Source organism: Carex rostrata, chromosome 19 (assembly GCF_964058835.1).
Source record: "Carex rostrata chromosome 19, lpCarRost1.2, whole genome shotgun sequence".
Lineage (NCBI taxonomy): Eukaryota > Viridiplantae > Streptophyta > Magnoliopsida > Poales > Cyperaceae > Carex > Carex rostrata.
In genome coordinates, this window is record NC_135936.1 from 6119131 (window position 1) to 6134802 (window position 15672).

General features: G+C 34.2%; 1 protein-coding gene and 1 long non-coding RNA gene across 12 annotated transcripts; both read right to left on the bottom strand.

Moving 5' to 3' along the window:
• Positions 1-4541: 4541 nt before the first annotated feature.
• BAG6 (BCL-2-associated athanogene 6) lies at positions 4542-8746 on the bottom strand. The gene is made up of 6 exons (XM_078321372.1): positions 8489-8746; positions 7466-8119; positions 7326-7411; positions 6581-7272; positions 5892-6236; positions 4542-5843 (listed from the first exon to the last, which is right to left on the bottom strand). Exons 2-6 carry the CDS (start codon positions 8095-8097, stop codon positions 4689-4691), a joined length of 2910 nt encoding a protein of 969 aa, XP_078177498.1. The 5' UTR covers positions 8098-8119; positions 8489-8746; the 3' UTR covers positions 4542-4688.
• A 2347-nt stretch (positions 8747-11093) lies between these two features.
• On the bottom strand, positions 11094-15404 carry LOC144571305 (uncharacterized). Of its 11 annotated transcripts, XR_013517473.1 has the most exons (11): positions 15169-15399; positions 14866-14982; positions 14516-14535; positions 14273-14427; positions 13890-13920; positions 13720-13802; positions 13416-13464; positions 12905-13043; positions 12632-12732; positions 12219-12390; positions 11094-11280 (listed from the first exon to the last, which is right to left on the bottom strand). It is a non-coding gene; the product is annotated as an uncharacterized LOC144571305 (long non-coding RNA). The 11 variants fall into 11 exon arrangements; XR_013517472.1 differs by having other exon boundaries at positions 13890-14427; positions 15169-15401; XR_013517478.1 differs by lacking the exon at positions 13890-13920.
• Between the last annotated feature and the right edge of the window lie 268 nt (positions 15405-15672).

Consider the following 15672-nt stretch of genomic DNA (forward strand, 5'->3'; position numbering starts at 1 on the left):
TTGACAGCACCAACTGCAAGTCAGCTTGGATCATCTCCGTTCTCAAACTAATGGACATGTCCTGTACTTTGATATATATCCCGTTAATTATGGAACTCGCATCCTCTGCATTAACTCAGAAGGGAATCTTTTGAGTTAATTCATTTCGACCGTCTGATTTTAAACATAATTAATTTGACCATCTGATTTTAACATAATTCATATGATAATTTTATTTAGGGCAGATTTAAAGGGGTCCAGAGGTGACTAAGCTCCTTATATTTTAAACAAGTAAATTTCATTAGATTGTTTTGTTATTTTTAATTAAATTTATAATTTCTCCTTCTATTAATAAAGTATTTGTTTAACTAAAAGAAGAAATATGTCTCGTTGTAAAATATATCGAAATATTCTTTTTTATGAAATACAGTCCCGTGAATAGGGGTGTAAACGGATCGCATATTATCCGATTTCGTCCGGATCCGAATCCGAAAAATTATCTAAATTATCCGATTCGTATCCGTATCTGTATCCGTATCTAAAAAATTATAACGGATAAGGATACAGTAAGACTTTTAACTATCCGTATCCGACCGTTTTCATTTTTAAACCACAACAAATGTGTTTATGTTCTTAAATTGATTTATTAAATTGCATATTGTATCAATAATTTATTAAATTGCATATAGATATATATATTTTGATGAACAATATAACATTATGACATAATTAATAACTAATATTTTCATAATATAATAGATATTTTGTACTAATTATAAAAAATATCCGTATCCGTATCCGTAACATTTAATATCCAATCCGTATCCGTATCCGTATCTGAAAGATTATAACAGATACGGATATGGTAAGACCACTATCCAATCCGTATCTGACTGTTTACATCCCTACCCGTGAAGTAAATATCTGATTTATTCCCATTTTGTAATACTTGTTGGTTTTTAATTGTAATTGATGTAAATATCTAATTTACTGTACTTGAAGTATTTGTTATTTATTTTATTTTTTTCTTTTCTAGCTTGGTTGATTTTTATTAAATAGTCCGGACCTGCACTTAGGCCTTAGGCACTTGCTAATGGGCTTTTTTGTGGAGAGGCAGCGGGGGGAAAAAAAAATTGGAGATCGAATCCTGTACCAAGCAATATGAGATTTTCTGTGGCCACCACACCAAATAGTTTAAAAATAAAGGAAGACTGAATTCTTAATTTGGTCACAGAAAAAAACAAAATATAGAGACTGAATTAAAAATTCAGTCCTTGTGATTTTTGTAAAAAAAAAAAAAAATCATGTTGCTTTGCTAAAATTAATTTAATCAATTATGGTTTATAAAAAAATTTCTAACTATGGGACTACTTCAGCAAGTGAATAGAAAGGAGTAGGTCTGATGTCTATTGGACTTTTTTGGATTTAATGGGCTTCGCAACTGTCCAATTAGTTTTAAAATCTGTATGCACGAAAATTGACGCGAGATCACACGAATATTAAAGCGCATTGGACGGTTTTTAAGTCCATCAAACTTAAAGTAGGTCTAATGAACATCCGACCTACTCCCAAGTGACAAGTGAAATCTAAAAAATGTGGAATTGAATGAAGTCCAAATTTATAATAGAACCTAATCATAGAACTTTGAAATTTACAACCAAATTTAACTTTTTTACAATTTAGTCCTTTTTTATTTTACTAATCCGGATAGACAACTCTACAGAGAAAATTTGAACATGGCATTTTGAAGAAACTAAAATAGATCCCTCCAATTGGATTTAAAAAAAAAAGTTCTTCTCTAACTCAGGTGAAAAGAAGAAGAAGAAGAAGAAACGGATTAAGACTCATCGGCGAACCAGCCAATATTATTTCAGTTATCATATTTAAAAAAAATAATAAACAAAATTTATATGGATACTGTAAATTTTCATTTTTACCAAAGACAGTGTTAATTGCGTCTCTCACTGTCCTGAATTGTGCACAGTTATTAGCTCCATCGTTAGTAAAATTGATTTTTCTTAATTCATGTCAATTGTCAATTCTATTTACTATTTTTAAAAGATGGTACCAAAAAAAATTCGGTTCAATGAGTGTGATTTTTTAAGAGAATTTTCTGGCCCAAAACAAAAGAATCATCCAATTAATTTGAGGAGAAGAAATGTTGAGCAAAGAGTCCTTGTTTCTGACTGTCTAACTCCACACGTAACCCCTGACAATCCGATATGAAGAGAAGATAGCGAGAGAGTGCGTACCGGTTGGAATTGCACGGTATCATACCGGTGAGATTCATTACTTTACCCCTTACGGTATAAGATCTACTCTCATCCGCTTTGAGATTCGGACTAGCATGGCTGCGCAGGAGGCATTATTGAATTCACCGTCCATCTGTACTCGTCATCGCATGTATCTTTTCAGAAAAAAAAAAAAATGAATTTTCAGTGATTTTCAACTGATAAGGTCGACTGACCCTCCTAAATAAATTTTGTGTTTATATAACTGCACAAGCTTTGGATTTTCAAAATTCTAATGACCTGGTTTTTACTTTCTTAAATTCTCTTCTGACACTCCTTAAATTAGATTTTGTACTCTTTACTTTGACCAATTCTTCAACTTTTAATTCTCTCTTTTGCTGCGCCTCAGAGCATCTACATCCCTGAAACTCTTAGAATTTTTAATTTGATGTGGCAATTTCTAAACCAGTTTCAGGGATGCAAATGAGTTTCTTATTTAGCAACTTTGTTTCAAAGTTTCTTAATAAGAAATTGTTTATAAACTCTGATGTGGTCAAATAATTCGCTAAAATATTTTTCTCTAATAATTTATTTGCTGATGTGGCAATTAAAAAACTCTAATTTTAGTTTCAGGAATATAGGGGTTTAAAAAATTTTAAAGACAAAATTTCTAAAAATTAGTTAACAGTTATTTAAAAACTCCAAGAATTTCAGGGATGTAGATGCTCTCAGGCGCTCCGCATCTAAGGACAATTAGCATTTATTATTCGGTGCTAATTTGGATATAGATGTCCATTTTGAAATTTGTATCTAGTTAAAACGGATGATTCAGATCTAATTGTACTCAGTCAAGTATTGCACCGGATATAAATTTCTATTTATATGTGAGTTTAGAGTGAGGCAACTGTACTATGCATTGTGCATATTGATCTGTATTACAAATTAATTTTTTTATTTTTTAAATTTAAATAATTAATTTGAATTATTCAACATATTCTTCGTGTAAAAATGCATTTGTATTCTATTTTTTTACTAATTTCTTAAATAGATTGAAAATTACTACTTTTGAATGGTTGTAGAATATTCAGAGCTAGAGATTTTCTATCATCTAAAAAATAGTAAAATGTTCTTAACATAGAAAATTTGATCTACATATACATTTGTATATAAAAATTATGTTAATCACTTCAAATCAATTTTAGTGTTTAAAATAGATATATTGATCTATAATATGAATCAATATGTGTTGTGTATAGTATCGTAACCTCACTCATGAACTTGTGATGTTCACTAGTTATTTGTCCCCCTGTTTGAGAATTGGATTTGACTTTAATTGAGCCTATGACCGGATAGTAGCTCGTACAATATTACAAGAGATAACGGTTTGTCGAATGGAATGGAATCCTATGCTCTTCAAATATCTGTTTTTCCATGCTATTCTTTCTCTCTCTCCTCTTCTTTGAAGAGAGATATAGAGAAAAGAATAGCAAGAGGCTGTTTTTTTAATGGATGCTAGTGATAACTGAGAACTAGAATTTTAATTTTTTTTTTCTCTTCATTATCAGATGGGTCATAATTTTTTTTTTTTCAAGAGACCGATATTGTTTTCTTCACAAAAAAAAAAAAAAAGGGGTGACAACAAGAAAATACTACGTCCACGACAAAACATGAACCAAATTAATGATTTTTTTTTTTGTTAATTCATTGAAGGAAATTAAACTAGAATGTTATCAAATACAACTCTTTTCAGAAAATATACAAATTCCAAACTTCAAAATTATAAAAATAACTGCAAGGACCTCATCCCTCTGCATAACCTTTGTTTGAATTGAAGCTTGATCAGAGCTCAGTGTAATTCAAATATATCAGAACCTGTCACAAAGTAGTCATCATAGCATTGATTATATATCAAAAGTTACTCGTTTCTTCCTCCTAGAAAATCAAAATTGAAAAATTGAAATTGAGAGAAAGACAAGGTAGCACAATTGGCTAGAAAAAAGTTCTAGAATTGTTGTATTCAAAAGTAGAGAGTTCGATTCCCTTCACGACTTCGCAACTTCTGCGAAGATTTAAAAAAAAAACAAAAACAAATCAAAATTGACAATTCGATATTTTAATGGAAATTTAAATGACAGCCGTCTATGAATGGGAGTATGGAGAGAGATTTCTCTGCTCTCCATAATTGGGCTGCCTATAAATGTTGCAACTGTTTTTTCTATTGGGCCACACTTGCGAACTCTATAGAGACCATTTTGTTTCAGGAGAAATTTACAGTTATAAATTATCATATTCAGTGTCCGAAAAGAACCCACGAAAAATAGGAACAATTGCTTCGATCACAAATTTCACACATCATTATTTGTACAAAATAATAAAAAAAGAAAAACACATTTGTACTCTGATACGATTACACACATAACACTGATACATGTAATGAAAAACACACTGCTTAATTCATTCACAGTGTTACGCTTTAATTTAAGAGGTCATTGCTGGTTTATGCTGCTTCTTAACCCTAACCTTACTTTTCTTTGATTTTCTTTCCAACCTTTTCTCCAATCCCTTCACTCTTTCATTCAACCCACTGATGACATCTAGCTGGTTTCTCCCCGCTTCCAGGAGCTTTTCTAACATGTCTCTTAACTTCTCATTTTCTTCCACCAACTTGTTTTCCTTCCAACCCAATTTACTGACTTCAGTTGCATCATCAGTGGAAGTAACTTCAGGTGCAACCTCCATTGCATCAGTTTGTACCAGATTTGAATGGACCTCAGCTTGAAGCTCATTCAATTCCTCCATCTTCTGAAAACCATCAGGATTCTCATTTTCTGGTAAAGAAGTTACCTCATTTTCTGGTAAAGCAGTTACCTCATCCGGTACCATAGATTTGTTTTCCACTGACTTGTCAACTTCAGTTGCAAGCAACTCAACCTTCTCTGCACTTGCACCATCTTCATTGACATAACCCACTTCTGGTAAAACCTCAGTTACATGCACCTTTGCTTCTGGAGAGGCTGTAACTGCAGAATCTGGTGCAATCTCATTATCTTCCACCTTGCTTTCCTTGTTACTCGGCTTGCCATCCTCAATTGCTGGCAACTCAAAATTCTCCACACTTGCACCAGTATCACGTCCATGGCTCTCTTCTTGTGCAACTACAGCTTCTTTCGAGTCCACTTCCTTTGCTACGGCCTCACTCTCAACTTCTGGAGCTATCTCTTTTCTTGCATCGTTTTCAGTGGCACGGATTTGGATTTCCTCCACATACCCATCTTCACCTAGATTATTGGTTTCTGGAATTATAGCTGCTTGGTTAACCCCCTCATTTACCGCAACTCGTGGTGCAACCTCTTTGTCATGAATATCTTCTGTGCCACTAGAGGTTACAGCAGTATCATGCATAGACTCAGACAAAACATGAGATGCATCAGTACTGCTCTCAAACGAAGTAACTGCTGGTGTTAGCTCAGTGGTATTACCCTCTATGGCAATGCTTGGTACCACCTCAGTAGCATGCAACTCAACATTCTCTGTTTGGGGTGATTGTGCATTGAGTGCATCAAGGTTATTCTCACCTGCAATGGTCTCTGGTAAGAGATCAGTAGGCTCAGTATCTCCTAGGAATGGGGTCACCTGAGACTCTGGTGCGCTAGGCTCAGTATCTCCTAGCAATGGGGTCACCTGAGACTCTGGTGCGCTACATGCATCATCTTCATTTTTCACCAGAATTTCTTCAATTGGATGAAAATCAGTTGCAGATTGAGCTTTTTCATCTTCTTTTTGAGTCATCACGCACTCCATAGTAGGTGCCTCAGATGACTGCAAGTCAACTTGCTCTGAAGCTAATTTGCAGCTGTCAGAAGAAACAGTACTTGCAGTAGGTTGGACCTCCAGTTGCGGCTGTTGTGCTTCATTAGCTTGTGTTTCCACTGCTTTTAATTTCTCCAAGGAATCAAGCTTCTCTTGCAGAGAGACGAGTTCTCTGGCAACTGATTTCCTAGCCTCTCTAACGGTAGGATGCAGACCCTTTATAAAAGAAAGAAGGTACCCATGTCACAATTAATTCAAAGTCTCAAAAGATGAATGAACATGATGCAATTAGATCACTTAATTAGTACTTGCCTTCGTCTTATAACCAATTCACGAAGAACATTCACATATTAATACTAATATTAACTAAATAACAGTACCAGAATCAAATTAGTACAAACAGGTTTACCAATTGCAATTCAGAATAATTATCATATCATATTATTGTCAGTTTATCACTAGTGCTGCTGTTACTAACATACATCTGAGTTTGAGACGAGGTTAATTATATGATTTAAAAGAACATTTGACAAAACAAACTACATTGTGAGGATACATACCTGAATTGTGTCAAGTTGCAAGAGGAGGTTCATTATAGTTTCACCGAGGACCAGCAGCTCCTTCTTTTCCAGTTGTATGGCTGATTCTTCAACATTCTGCATTCTCCCCATCAATTCCTGTGCTTTTTCATGGACACTCCTAATCTTCTTTAATTTCTCCAAGGGGTCCCACCTTCTTACATTATATCCTCTGTAAACAGATTGGATGAGTACTGCCGCATCTTGCTCTGAAATCTTAGATCTCTTTACACTTACAACCTTTCTTTCTTCCATCTTTTCCTTTAGGTCCTCACCTTGAATATCTCTCTCTTTCAACTCCTTGCCTTCTGCACCTCTTACATCAGCAACCTTGATTTCTTTCTTAATCTTATCTTCCTTCGGCATGGAAACTCTCCTTACATCATCAATTTTTCTTTCCTCCTTGAGGCCCTTATTAACTTCAATTTCTCTCTCTTTTCTCTCATCTTTTGCACCTTTTACCTCAACGACCTTAACTTCTTTCTTATTCTTGTTCTCCTTGGACGAACCATTGGTTGGCTTCTTATGGGAAGGTGGGTCTACTCTCAGACAGACAGGTGGCAGTTTAGAGAGTTTTTTCTCCATCGTTTTATCTCTGGTACTTTCTTTAACTGGCTGTTCTTTCCCCACCTTCTCACTGCCGTCTTTCTTTTCCATAACTGGAATTCTTTTCACTTAGACTGATCTTTATCCCCACAATCTCTCCGTTCCTTCCCTGCCTCCTCACCACCTTGCTTCTTTTCCACAACAGGAAATTTCGGCATCTCAGTCTGATCCTTATCCCCGTGCTCCAGAAACTTCAAAGGAATAATCCTAAAACTAGGTTTTGCAGCTTCCTCAGAAACTCGTTTGTTTGCATGTTAGTGCTTGGTCTCTTTTGCATCTTCCTCGGGCATCCAAGTAAGTGGCCATGGAATCTGTGTATCCTTCTTTTCCTTCTCTTTTACTTCGTCCTCTGGCATCCAAACAATTGGCCAAGGAAATTGTGCTTCCCTCTTCTCGTTTTGTTTCTCAATTTCATCTTGCTGCACATTGTTTCTCGGTGAAAACCAGAAATAAGGGTAAGCATTGTTGGGTATCTTTCTCTGATCGACATCGTGCTTTTCTTCATCAATTTTCACCTTTGGGTTATGTGTTCCATTGCAAACATGATTTGGACACCCACAGCAATGGGTTTGGGATTTTGTATGATCAATTTGGGGATATTGAGTAGGGTAATTCAGCATAGGTGTGAAATAAGGATGGTAATAATTGGGGAAATTCGGAGGGGGTAATTCGTAAGGGAAAGGGGGTCTTGGGCCGTAATAGCCAGGTGGATAAAAGTAACCATTTGAGTGTGTAGGGTTAAATTGGTAAGGCCAGGGTGTGTAGGATGCAGATTGTGCAGATGGGTCAGGTCTATTTGGAACTGGGTATGAATAAAACGGGTAAGATGGGTGAGGAATCTGTTCTTTGTTTTGAGAAAAGTAGGGATCCATGTATGAGTTTGATGGAAACATCTTCAGAATGTCCAACTAAATCCTGAGACAGTACAATTATTATTGTATTAGTTAAAATTTTATAAGTTTGTCTATCCTTATACTGATCAGAAAATCAGGCAACAATTGGTACTGCCTAGCAGCTTGAGATAAATTACCTAAGGAGATGCACCAATCTGACTGACCATGACACCAACTGTAACCGACTGGTACCAATTAATAGTTTGTTCTTTGGTAACATTCAATTTTCTAATAAAATAAAATTGACACAGCATCGAAATCATCAAAGCAAACTTTTGTAGGAAAAATGTATGCAGATTTACCCATCCAACAATCACCATCGACTCATGATACCAACTAAAACTAACTGGTACTATATCTTATATCAGGAGAGACATAGAGGAGGACTTACAATTTGAATTGCGAGGACTGAAATATATTCACAGGTGCTCGGATGTTGAATCGCACTGGCTGCTTGCTTTCTCTTTGAGGACAATTTATTTGCAAATCCAACTTATATTCTTTTTGGGGATAGAATGGAGATAAAATCCTTTCTTTATATATACGACGCTGGCTTGGAGATAGAAGAGGTTTCGAGAGTCTTCCCGGAGCGAGAAATTTCATTTTCGCCATGTTTCTGGAGTTTCTGGAGCTTTCCCTCCGTTTACTCAAAAAGGTGAGTCGAACTCGTATCCTCTGCATTAACTCAAAAAGGTGAGTCGAACTTATATTCATTTTCGCCATGTTTCTGGAGGTTTCGAGAGTCGAACTCGTATCCTCTGCATTAACTCAAAAAGGTGAGTCGAACTTATATTCATTTTCGCCATGTTTCTGGAGGTTTCGAGAGTCGAACTCGTATCCTCTGCATTAACTCAAAAAGGTGAGTCGAACTTATATTCATTTTCGCCATGTTTCTGGAGGTTTCGAGAGTCGAACTCGTATCCTCTGCATTAACTCAAAAAGGAATCTTTTGAGTTAATGTATATGGACCGTTTGATCAGATTTGAGATTCGTGCAAATTAATCCGCACTAAAATTAAAGACCCCCTTTGTTATAGGTGAGGGACCGGATGGGCTCCGTTTATAATCGGACGGCTGATATCTATTAACTCAAAATATTCTCTCTCTCTCTCTCTCAAAAGATTTTTTCACTATCGGGTATCTGCTTCAAAAACGTCTTGGGCCAGACATAAAATTAAATATTTTTGGACCGGGTCGGGACATATTAACTGAATTATCTTTAAAAAAAAGCTGCAACTAGTATTGTGTTTGCCCCTATATACAAGATCTCCAAACGCATATGTAATTTTAAATTTAACTAGAGGTAAGCCTGGCGTTGCTTCGGCAAAATAAATCAGAAGCAAGCAAATCTTTCAAGTCCACATAACAACTGTCACATACAATAGATCTTGATATATCTCATGGTATTTTTTTTTCATGCTTCTTCAGTCAAACATGAACAAATTCAATATATACGGAATATGTAACATTTCACAAATTTTATTACACAATCAATAGAAGAAATCACGTATCTTAGAGATAATAAGAGCTAACTAAATCCATTTTCAACACTACATATAAAAAAAAAACTCCAAAAACAAACCCAAACCTTTAACCGAAACATAATCCAACCCATTTTCTCAAAAAATCAGTAGCTGAACAGCAGGGCCGGTCCTGAAGATTTTGAGACCCAGGGCGGGAGAAAAATTTGGACCCTTTATATAATTTTTTTTATTAAAACGAAAATGTCTTACAACTTTAGTTGCTATTTGACTTTTAGAATGAACACGTCTTACAACAAAAATGAAACACTTTATTTAAATCTTTTGAGTAAACAAATAATTTTCTATTAATAAGTTCTTCATTTTTTAATTTTTGATTAAAATAATATGTGGAGAACTCCCTATTGTAATTATCCTTAGAAAAATTAATATCAGAATCTCTAATAGGACTATTCTCAACAAGTAAATTTCTCAGTTTTGAATCTAAGTCATCCCACACTCTAGGATCATATATATTTATAGATAACGAAGAATCTAAGTACTCAGACAAATGATAAATTCCTTCATTATTTTCACTAGTTTATTTTTTAAGCACATTTGTTATTTCTTCATTTACCCCATTTTCATTTTCATACACATCTATTGTTTCTTGATTTAGCTCATTTTTATTTATCTCATTTTGGTTTTCAAATATATTTCTTGTTTCTTCGTGTACCTCACTTTCAAATTGGTTTTTCAAAGACTCATTTTGTGGTTTGATTTTCTTCCAAAGCTTTTGAATAGAACCTTTTTGAAGTTTTATTTTCTCTTCTCCCTCTCTTTTTTTGTTTCTTTTTTGCTATTTGATGCATGTTTTTTAGGAAATATTGTTTTAAATTAAAAATAAAATAAAATAATAGAATGATAAAACCTAGATAATGAGACAGATGCATCGTTGAGCCGTCGACAGTCCAATCCAGAGGCTGCAGTTGCCACCATGCCTCACCCAGTCTAGATACTGTGTCGATGTATTGTTGTGTCGACCTTGCTCTAACCAAACGTCGCCTCCGCCTCACTCAGTCAAGACTTTACCTCGCACTCACTGCCGCAGAACGAGATCGTGACTCATGAAAAGAACTAAGTTTTTTAATTTCTCTCAATTCCTCGTTTATCTTTAAATTGATTTACAAAGAATGAAGAAACGGCGGAATTCCCTGATCTAGGTTTTTTTACTTTTTTTTGTTCTTCTCGTTTGTCATTTCACATAGTTCGGCCGCCTTTTCTGTTTCTTCTAGTTTACCGTGTCACAAAGAATAAAGAAATGTCTTTTTTGTTTGGGCCAAGACAAAAAAAAAATTGTAAAGATCAACCAAGAATAGCTTTTTTGTTTGAATAAAGTTCGGCCCAGACAAATTTAACATGTACAAGCATTTTTTTTTGTATTTGGGGGGCCAGGGCCATCGCCCTGGGTACCCTGGGTCAGGGCCGGGCCTGCTGAACAGTACCAAAATTATCCAAGTCAAGTTGACATGCAATCAGATCTAAACAAAATTAATTTGATCTTATGAACATCAAAGACCACAAAAAGAAGCAATCAAAATTTTAAGAATATCTTAGAGAGAGAGAGAGAATTGGTATGAAGCAAGAGAAACATAAAAGATTTTTTCTTTATGTCAGCTCGGATACACCCTCAGCAGCTGGAGTTCCATGCAAATTTCACCTTTCTGTCCCAAAAACAATTTGTCAAAAATAATTCAAATAAGTAAAAATCAAATCCATAATACAAAGATCAATGAAAAGAAAATAAGAAAAATTATAATCCTAACTCTTTTAAATTTGGTAGTTATCATGTAAAAATGTGATGAGCAACAACGGTGAAATTAATAAGGCATTGGATTTCAACAGTGAAACAAATTAAAATCCTAACTGACCTGGATTGGGTGCATTTAATATCAGTTAAAAGTACTATTAGTTAAAGTAAACAATACATCAATTTTTCTTATATAATTCTTACTATACTTTGCTTAACGATTTAACATTTATTTACCACAAAATATTTAAAACAGACCAAATTCTCGCTTCTTAAGATTTGAAGTATGAAATAAAACATTTTCAGAAAATGATAAAAAACTTTTTCGACACAGTTGCAGATGTTGATCATTCATCGACAAAAAAAAAGCACCTCAAATTCCTTATTAAGAACAGGTCAAATAATCATTTCAAAATTTGGATAACGTTCAATAGCAAAGGTATGTTAGTATACCTCTACTAACTTGACTACATGATTGTTACTCTAAGAATTACCTCATCTTTCTACTCAAGCTAAAAATTCTGGAAAAGAAAACACAAATGACAGAAATTAACTGTGATATGTTTTACTGTTTTTAAGTAAAAATCTTATCACATCAAATATAACTTAACCAAAGGAAATAAGAAAAGGAAGCAACTAAATGTTGTTTAGTTGTTTTGAGCACTGGTATTGACTGGTACCAGTTTCCTATATGTATTGGTATGCGGACTCAAACCACCAGGAAATTGATTATAAAGGAAATAAGAAAGATAATGTTTATTGTGCAAAATTAATATGAATTGGTAAAATAAATTAATAATAAAGAATCAGTCTACCATAAAAACACGAAACAAACCATAAAAATGTGCATACCAGAAAATCTCTCTCATAATCAGCAAGGTGGATCTCGGGTTCTAGAGTTGAACCTTTAGCTTCAAAGTCTCAAAAATGAGATCTCTCATGGACAGATCGTCTCACTCGTCTAAACTTAATAGCTTTACATGGCATTTAGTCTTCTCATATGGTGACCAATACTTTGTCATCCCTGTCATGTTGTGAACACTGTTGTTATGGATAGTTAGGTAGAGGTGTAGATAATGTAAGTGTAATATATATTGTGAGAACCTGTTATGTTGTTACAGGTGTTGATTTAACGGTCTAGTAAATACTTATCTATTTATGTGAGTTCTTATATATAAAAACTATCATGCCAAAATTAATGAACAAAATTACAGTAATATGCAAAATTATAGAACATTGCAAAAGCATTTACTAATGATCATCACCTACACACGATAACATTTTCTGAAGATCCTCCTTTAATGAGCCGAGCATCCCACAACTTTTGAACTGACAAACAAAAGCAAAAGTGATATAAACCAGATACCTGCAGAAAGACTTGTAATCATTAACTTAATAATAATGATAATTTTTAAATTCATTTCTTATTAGTAGCATCATGTTGGTCTAAAAATTTTGTGTTGTTTTGCAAAGGCACCCCTGAAGATAAATTGCCAAACACCAATTACCAACCAAGAGAGAGAAAATCCAAAAATTACCTTAGTGGCCATCAATTGCCATAGATGAGCAGGTTGGTATCCTCATCAACCAGCCATGGTCGATGTTCAGACCAAAAAATACTTCTGGAGGCTTGGTGTCAAGGAAATAATCAGCCTCAACAGGTATAATTATAAATCCCTGCAAAAAGAAAACAAAAGGAAACTCCATTAATGTCATGCCCCTTGAACTCGAGTATCAATTTAGCTTCCATCAACTGTTGTATAAAAATATAAATCAAGTTGAGATATCATCCCAAAAGGATATTGGTATATATTCCACTATTGGTTTTTTCAATCAAAGAGGACAATTACCTGAGGGTCAATGTGAAAATAACAGATGCAACATCATTCATCTTCTCATTTTTAAGTTATTTCATCTATTCTAATTTAGGACATGAAATATCTGCAATAGAACCCATTGGTTGAACCCCGAAAATTAAAATACTTTTGACTTTAAGTGAATATACTCTTACAAATATATCCAGAAGAATTTCCCAAAACCCTTCTTTACCTAACAATTTGTAGAACTTGAAATATTCATCGATTATCCAAGCCATTGTCTGCTTCAAAGATAGAATATCAGTAAAAGCGTCCAATAAGATACAGAAAACAAAATATCGTTTAATATTCTCTTGTTATAAAAAAGACATGTTGTCAATATCATAGTATTATTCAATTATAAACATTTTACTTTGCCGAAAGGAGTTGGAATACAATGAACTATTCTCTATTCTCCATTCTCTATTTCACATTGTTGCCAAACATCTAAAAAGTAACTAAAAATGAACTATTATAAGCATTGGACATCTACTTACGTATATATAATCTTCCGACAACATCATTCTTAGTTCATAGAATGAATTTGTGATGATGGATCCGTTGGTTATCTGACACAGAACTACAAAGACACACAATAAACATAGCGATATCAAGGAATACATATATAGCTTCCAAAATTTGAGAGCTAGGTAATAAATATCCTTACCAAAATTAATATACCTCCTGGTTTAAGCAGCCTAAAATTAGAGAAAAAATAATGCCCGTCACTATAGTAAAAAAAATGGTTCAATTTTAAAGTAAACAAATTCTTCATTCTGATCTTACAGCCCCAAAAAAAATCTCAAATACTCTTGTAGTACAAAAAAGTTTTATACTCCCCAAGTGATGTGAAACCTGAAACTCAGTTTTAGGACTTTATTTGGCCAAAGTATCCTTTTTATTTTCATAGATTCATTACAGAAAGAACAAATTGGGGGAGGGGCATAGCCGAAAAGTTTCTAAATGGAGGTCAAGCACAATATCAAATATTGACATCAATAGAATGATCAAAATGAAATTATTGGATTGCAACAATGGAACAATTTTCACATTTTTGATACTTCCTTCAAAGGACTTGCTGGACTCCTGAGGTTGTATAACGAAATGTCTCCTAAATCGAGTGATTCTGTAGAAGTTATAAATAAATTAACTCGCTTGTTCACTTCTTGTATCATTTGAGCACCACTGAGAGGAGAATCTGGGCCCTACCACGCACAACATAAAATTTAATTAAATAACAGAAAACTTAAAAGTTAATTATAGGAATGCTAATAGACTAAAACTTTAACTTACCATCAGAGGATCCAGCGTCCCTAAGGAAATAATAAGATAAAGGTTAGTTAACATATAAAAATAGTGAGAACGATTATAAAGCATTTTTGTACCAGTACTTCATGACATAGTCTTCAAAACAAAACTCCTAATTTTGGTTCGTTTGTTATTTTCAATAAAACTACTACTTTTAATTGACATCAAAATGTTTTTCATTGATTGCTTCCTAAATATTTTCAAATTAGCGATGAAGGTATGGCCAGATTTGAATAATGTAGGGTGCAAAATGCCAATTTTGGATTCTCGCTTTTCCTTGATCTAATAGAATGTCAAAATAAAATCAGCAAGCAATTGAAAAATAGAATCTCTACCTTTTTTATCACTGATTCTCTCTATTTACTGAGCTTCTTATCCAGTCTCTCCTTGGCCTTCCAAGCTATGCTCCTAAGAGTCCATGCATGCAACTTTTTGCTTACCATGTTTCCTGGCTGAAAAATAGAATCATCAAAATTATAATTACTACATCTAATCTCTAAGAAATTTGTCTAATACTAAGATAATTCTACCTTCCCGGTCTATTCGAATTTGAAAAGGTGGGAAACTAAGATAAATTTCTTAAGCCAATTTGAGCAAGTAAAACACACAAACAAAGAATCAGAGAGAGAGAGAGATACCTTGAGAAGATTTAAAAAGAAGAGATAAAGAAACCCTTAGACCTTGAGAGAGGCATGGATAGGCGGAGAAAGGCAAAGAAAAAAGATGGAGAGAAAGGCGAAGAAAGGTAGACGGAGAAAGGGAGTGGAATTCTATTTTTCGTGGAAATGCGGAGAAAAAGAATAATTTAGTGAGAGGCGGAGAAGAAGGATTGCGAATAATTCAGAGGTTTAGGCAAAGTGAACGAAGAAACACGTGTCTCCTACTCTCCCGCGTGTCAACAATAGAGATTTCGGATTGATTGGAGCAACTGGATACAGATCAGATGGTCAGGAAAGAACCAGCACTGCAATGAACAGTGCAAACCCTTCCAAAATTTGAGTGCATTTGAACCCTCCTCGTATATAAAATAGATATGTAAGTAACTAACGATGTAATAGGATATTCACACATATCTCAAATAAACACATGCGCTTTCTATCTTGCTCTATTTGACATTTGCAGATATTTCAAAACAGACAAAA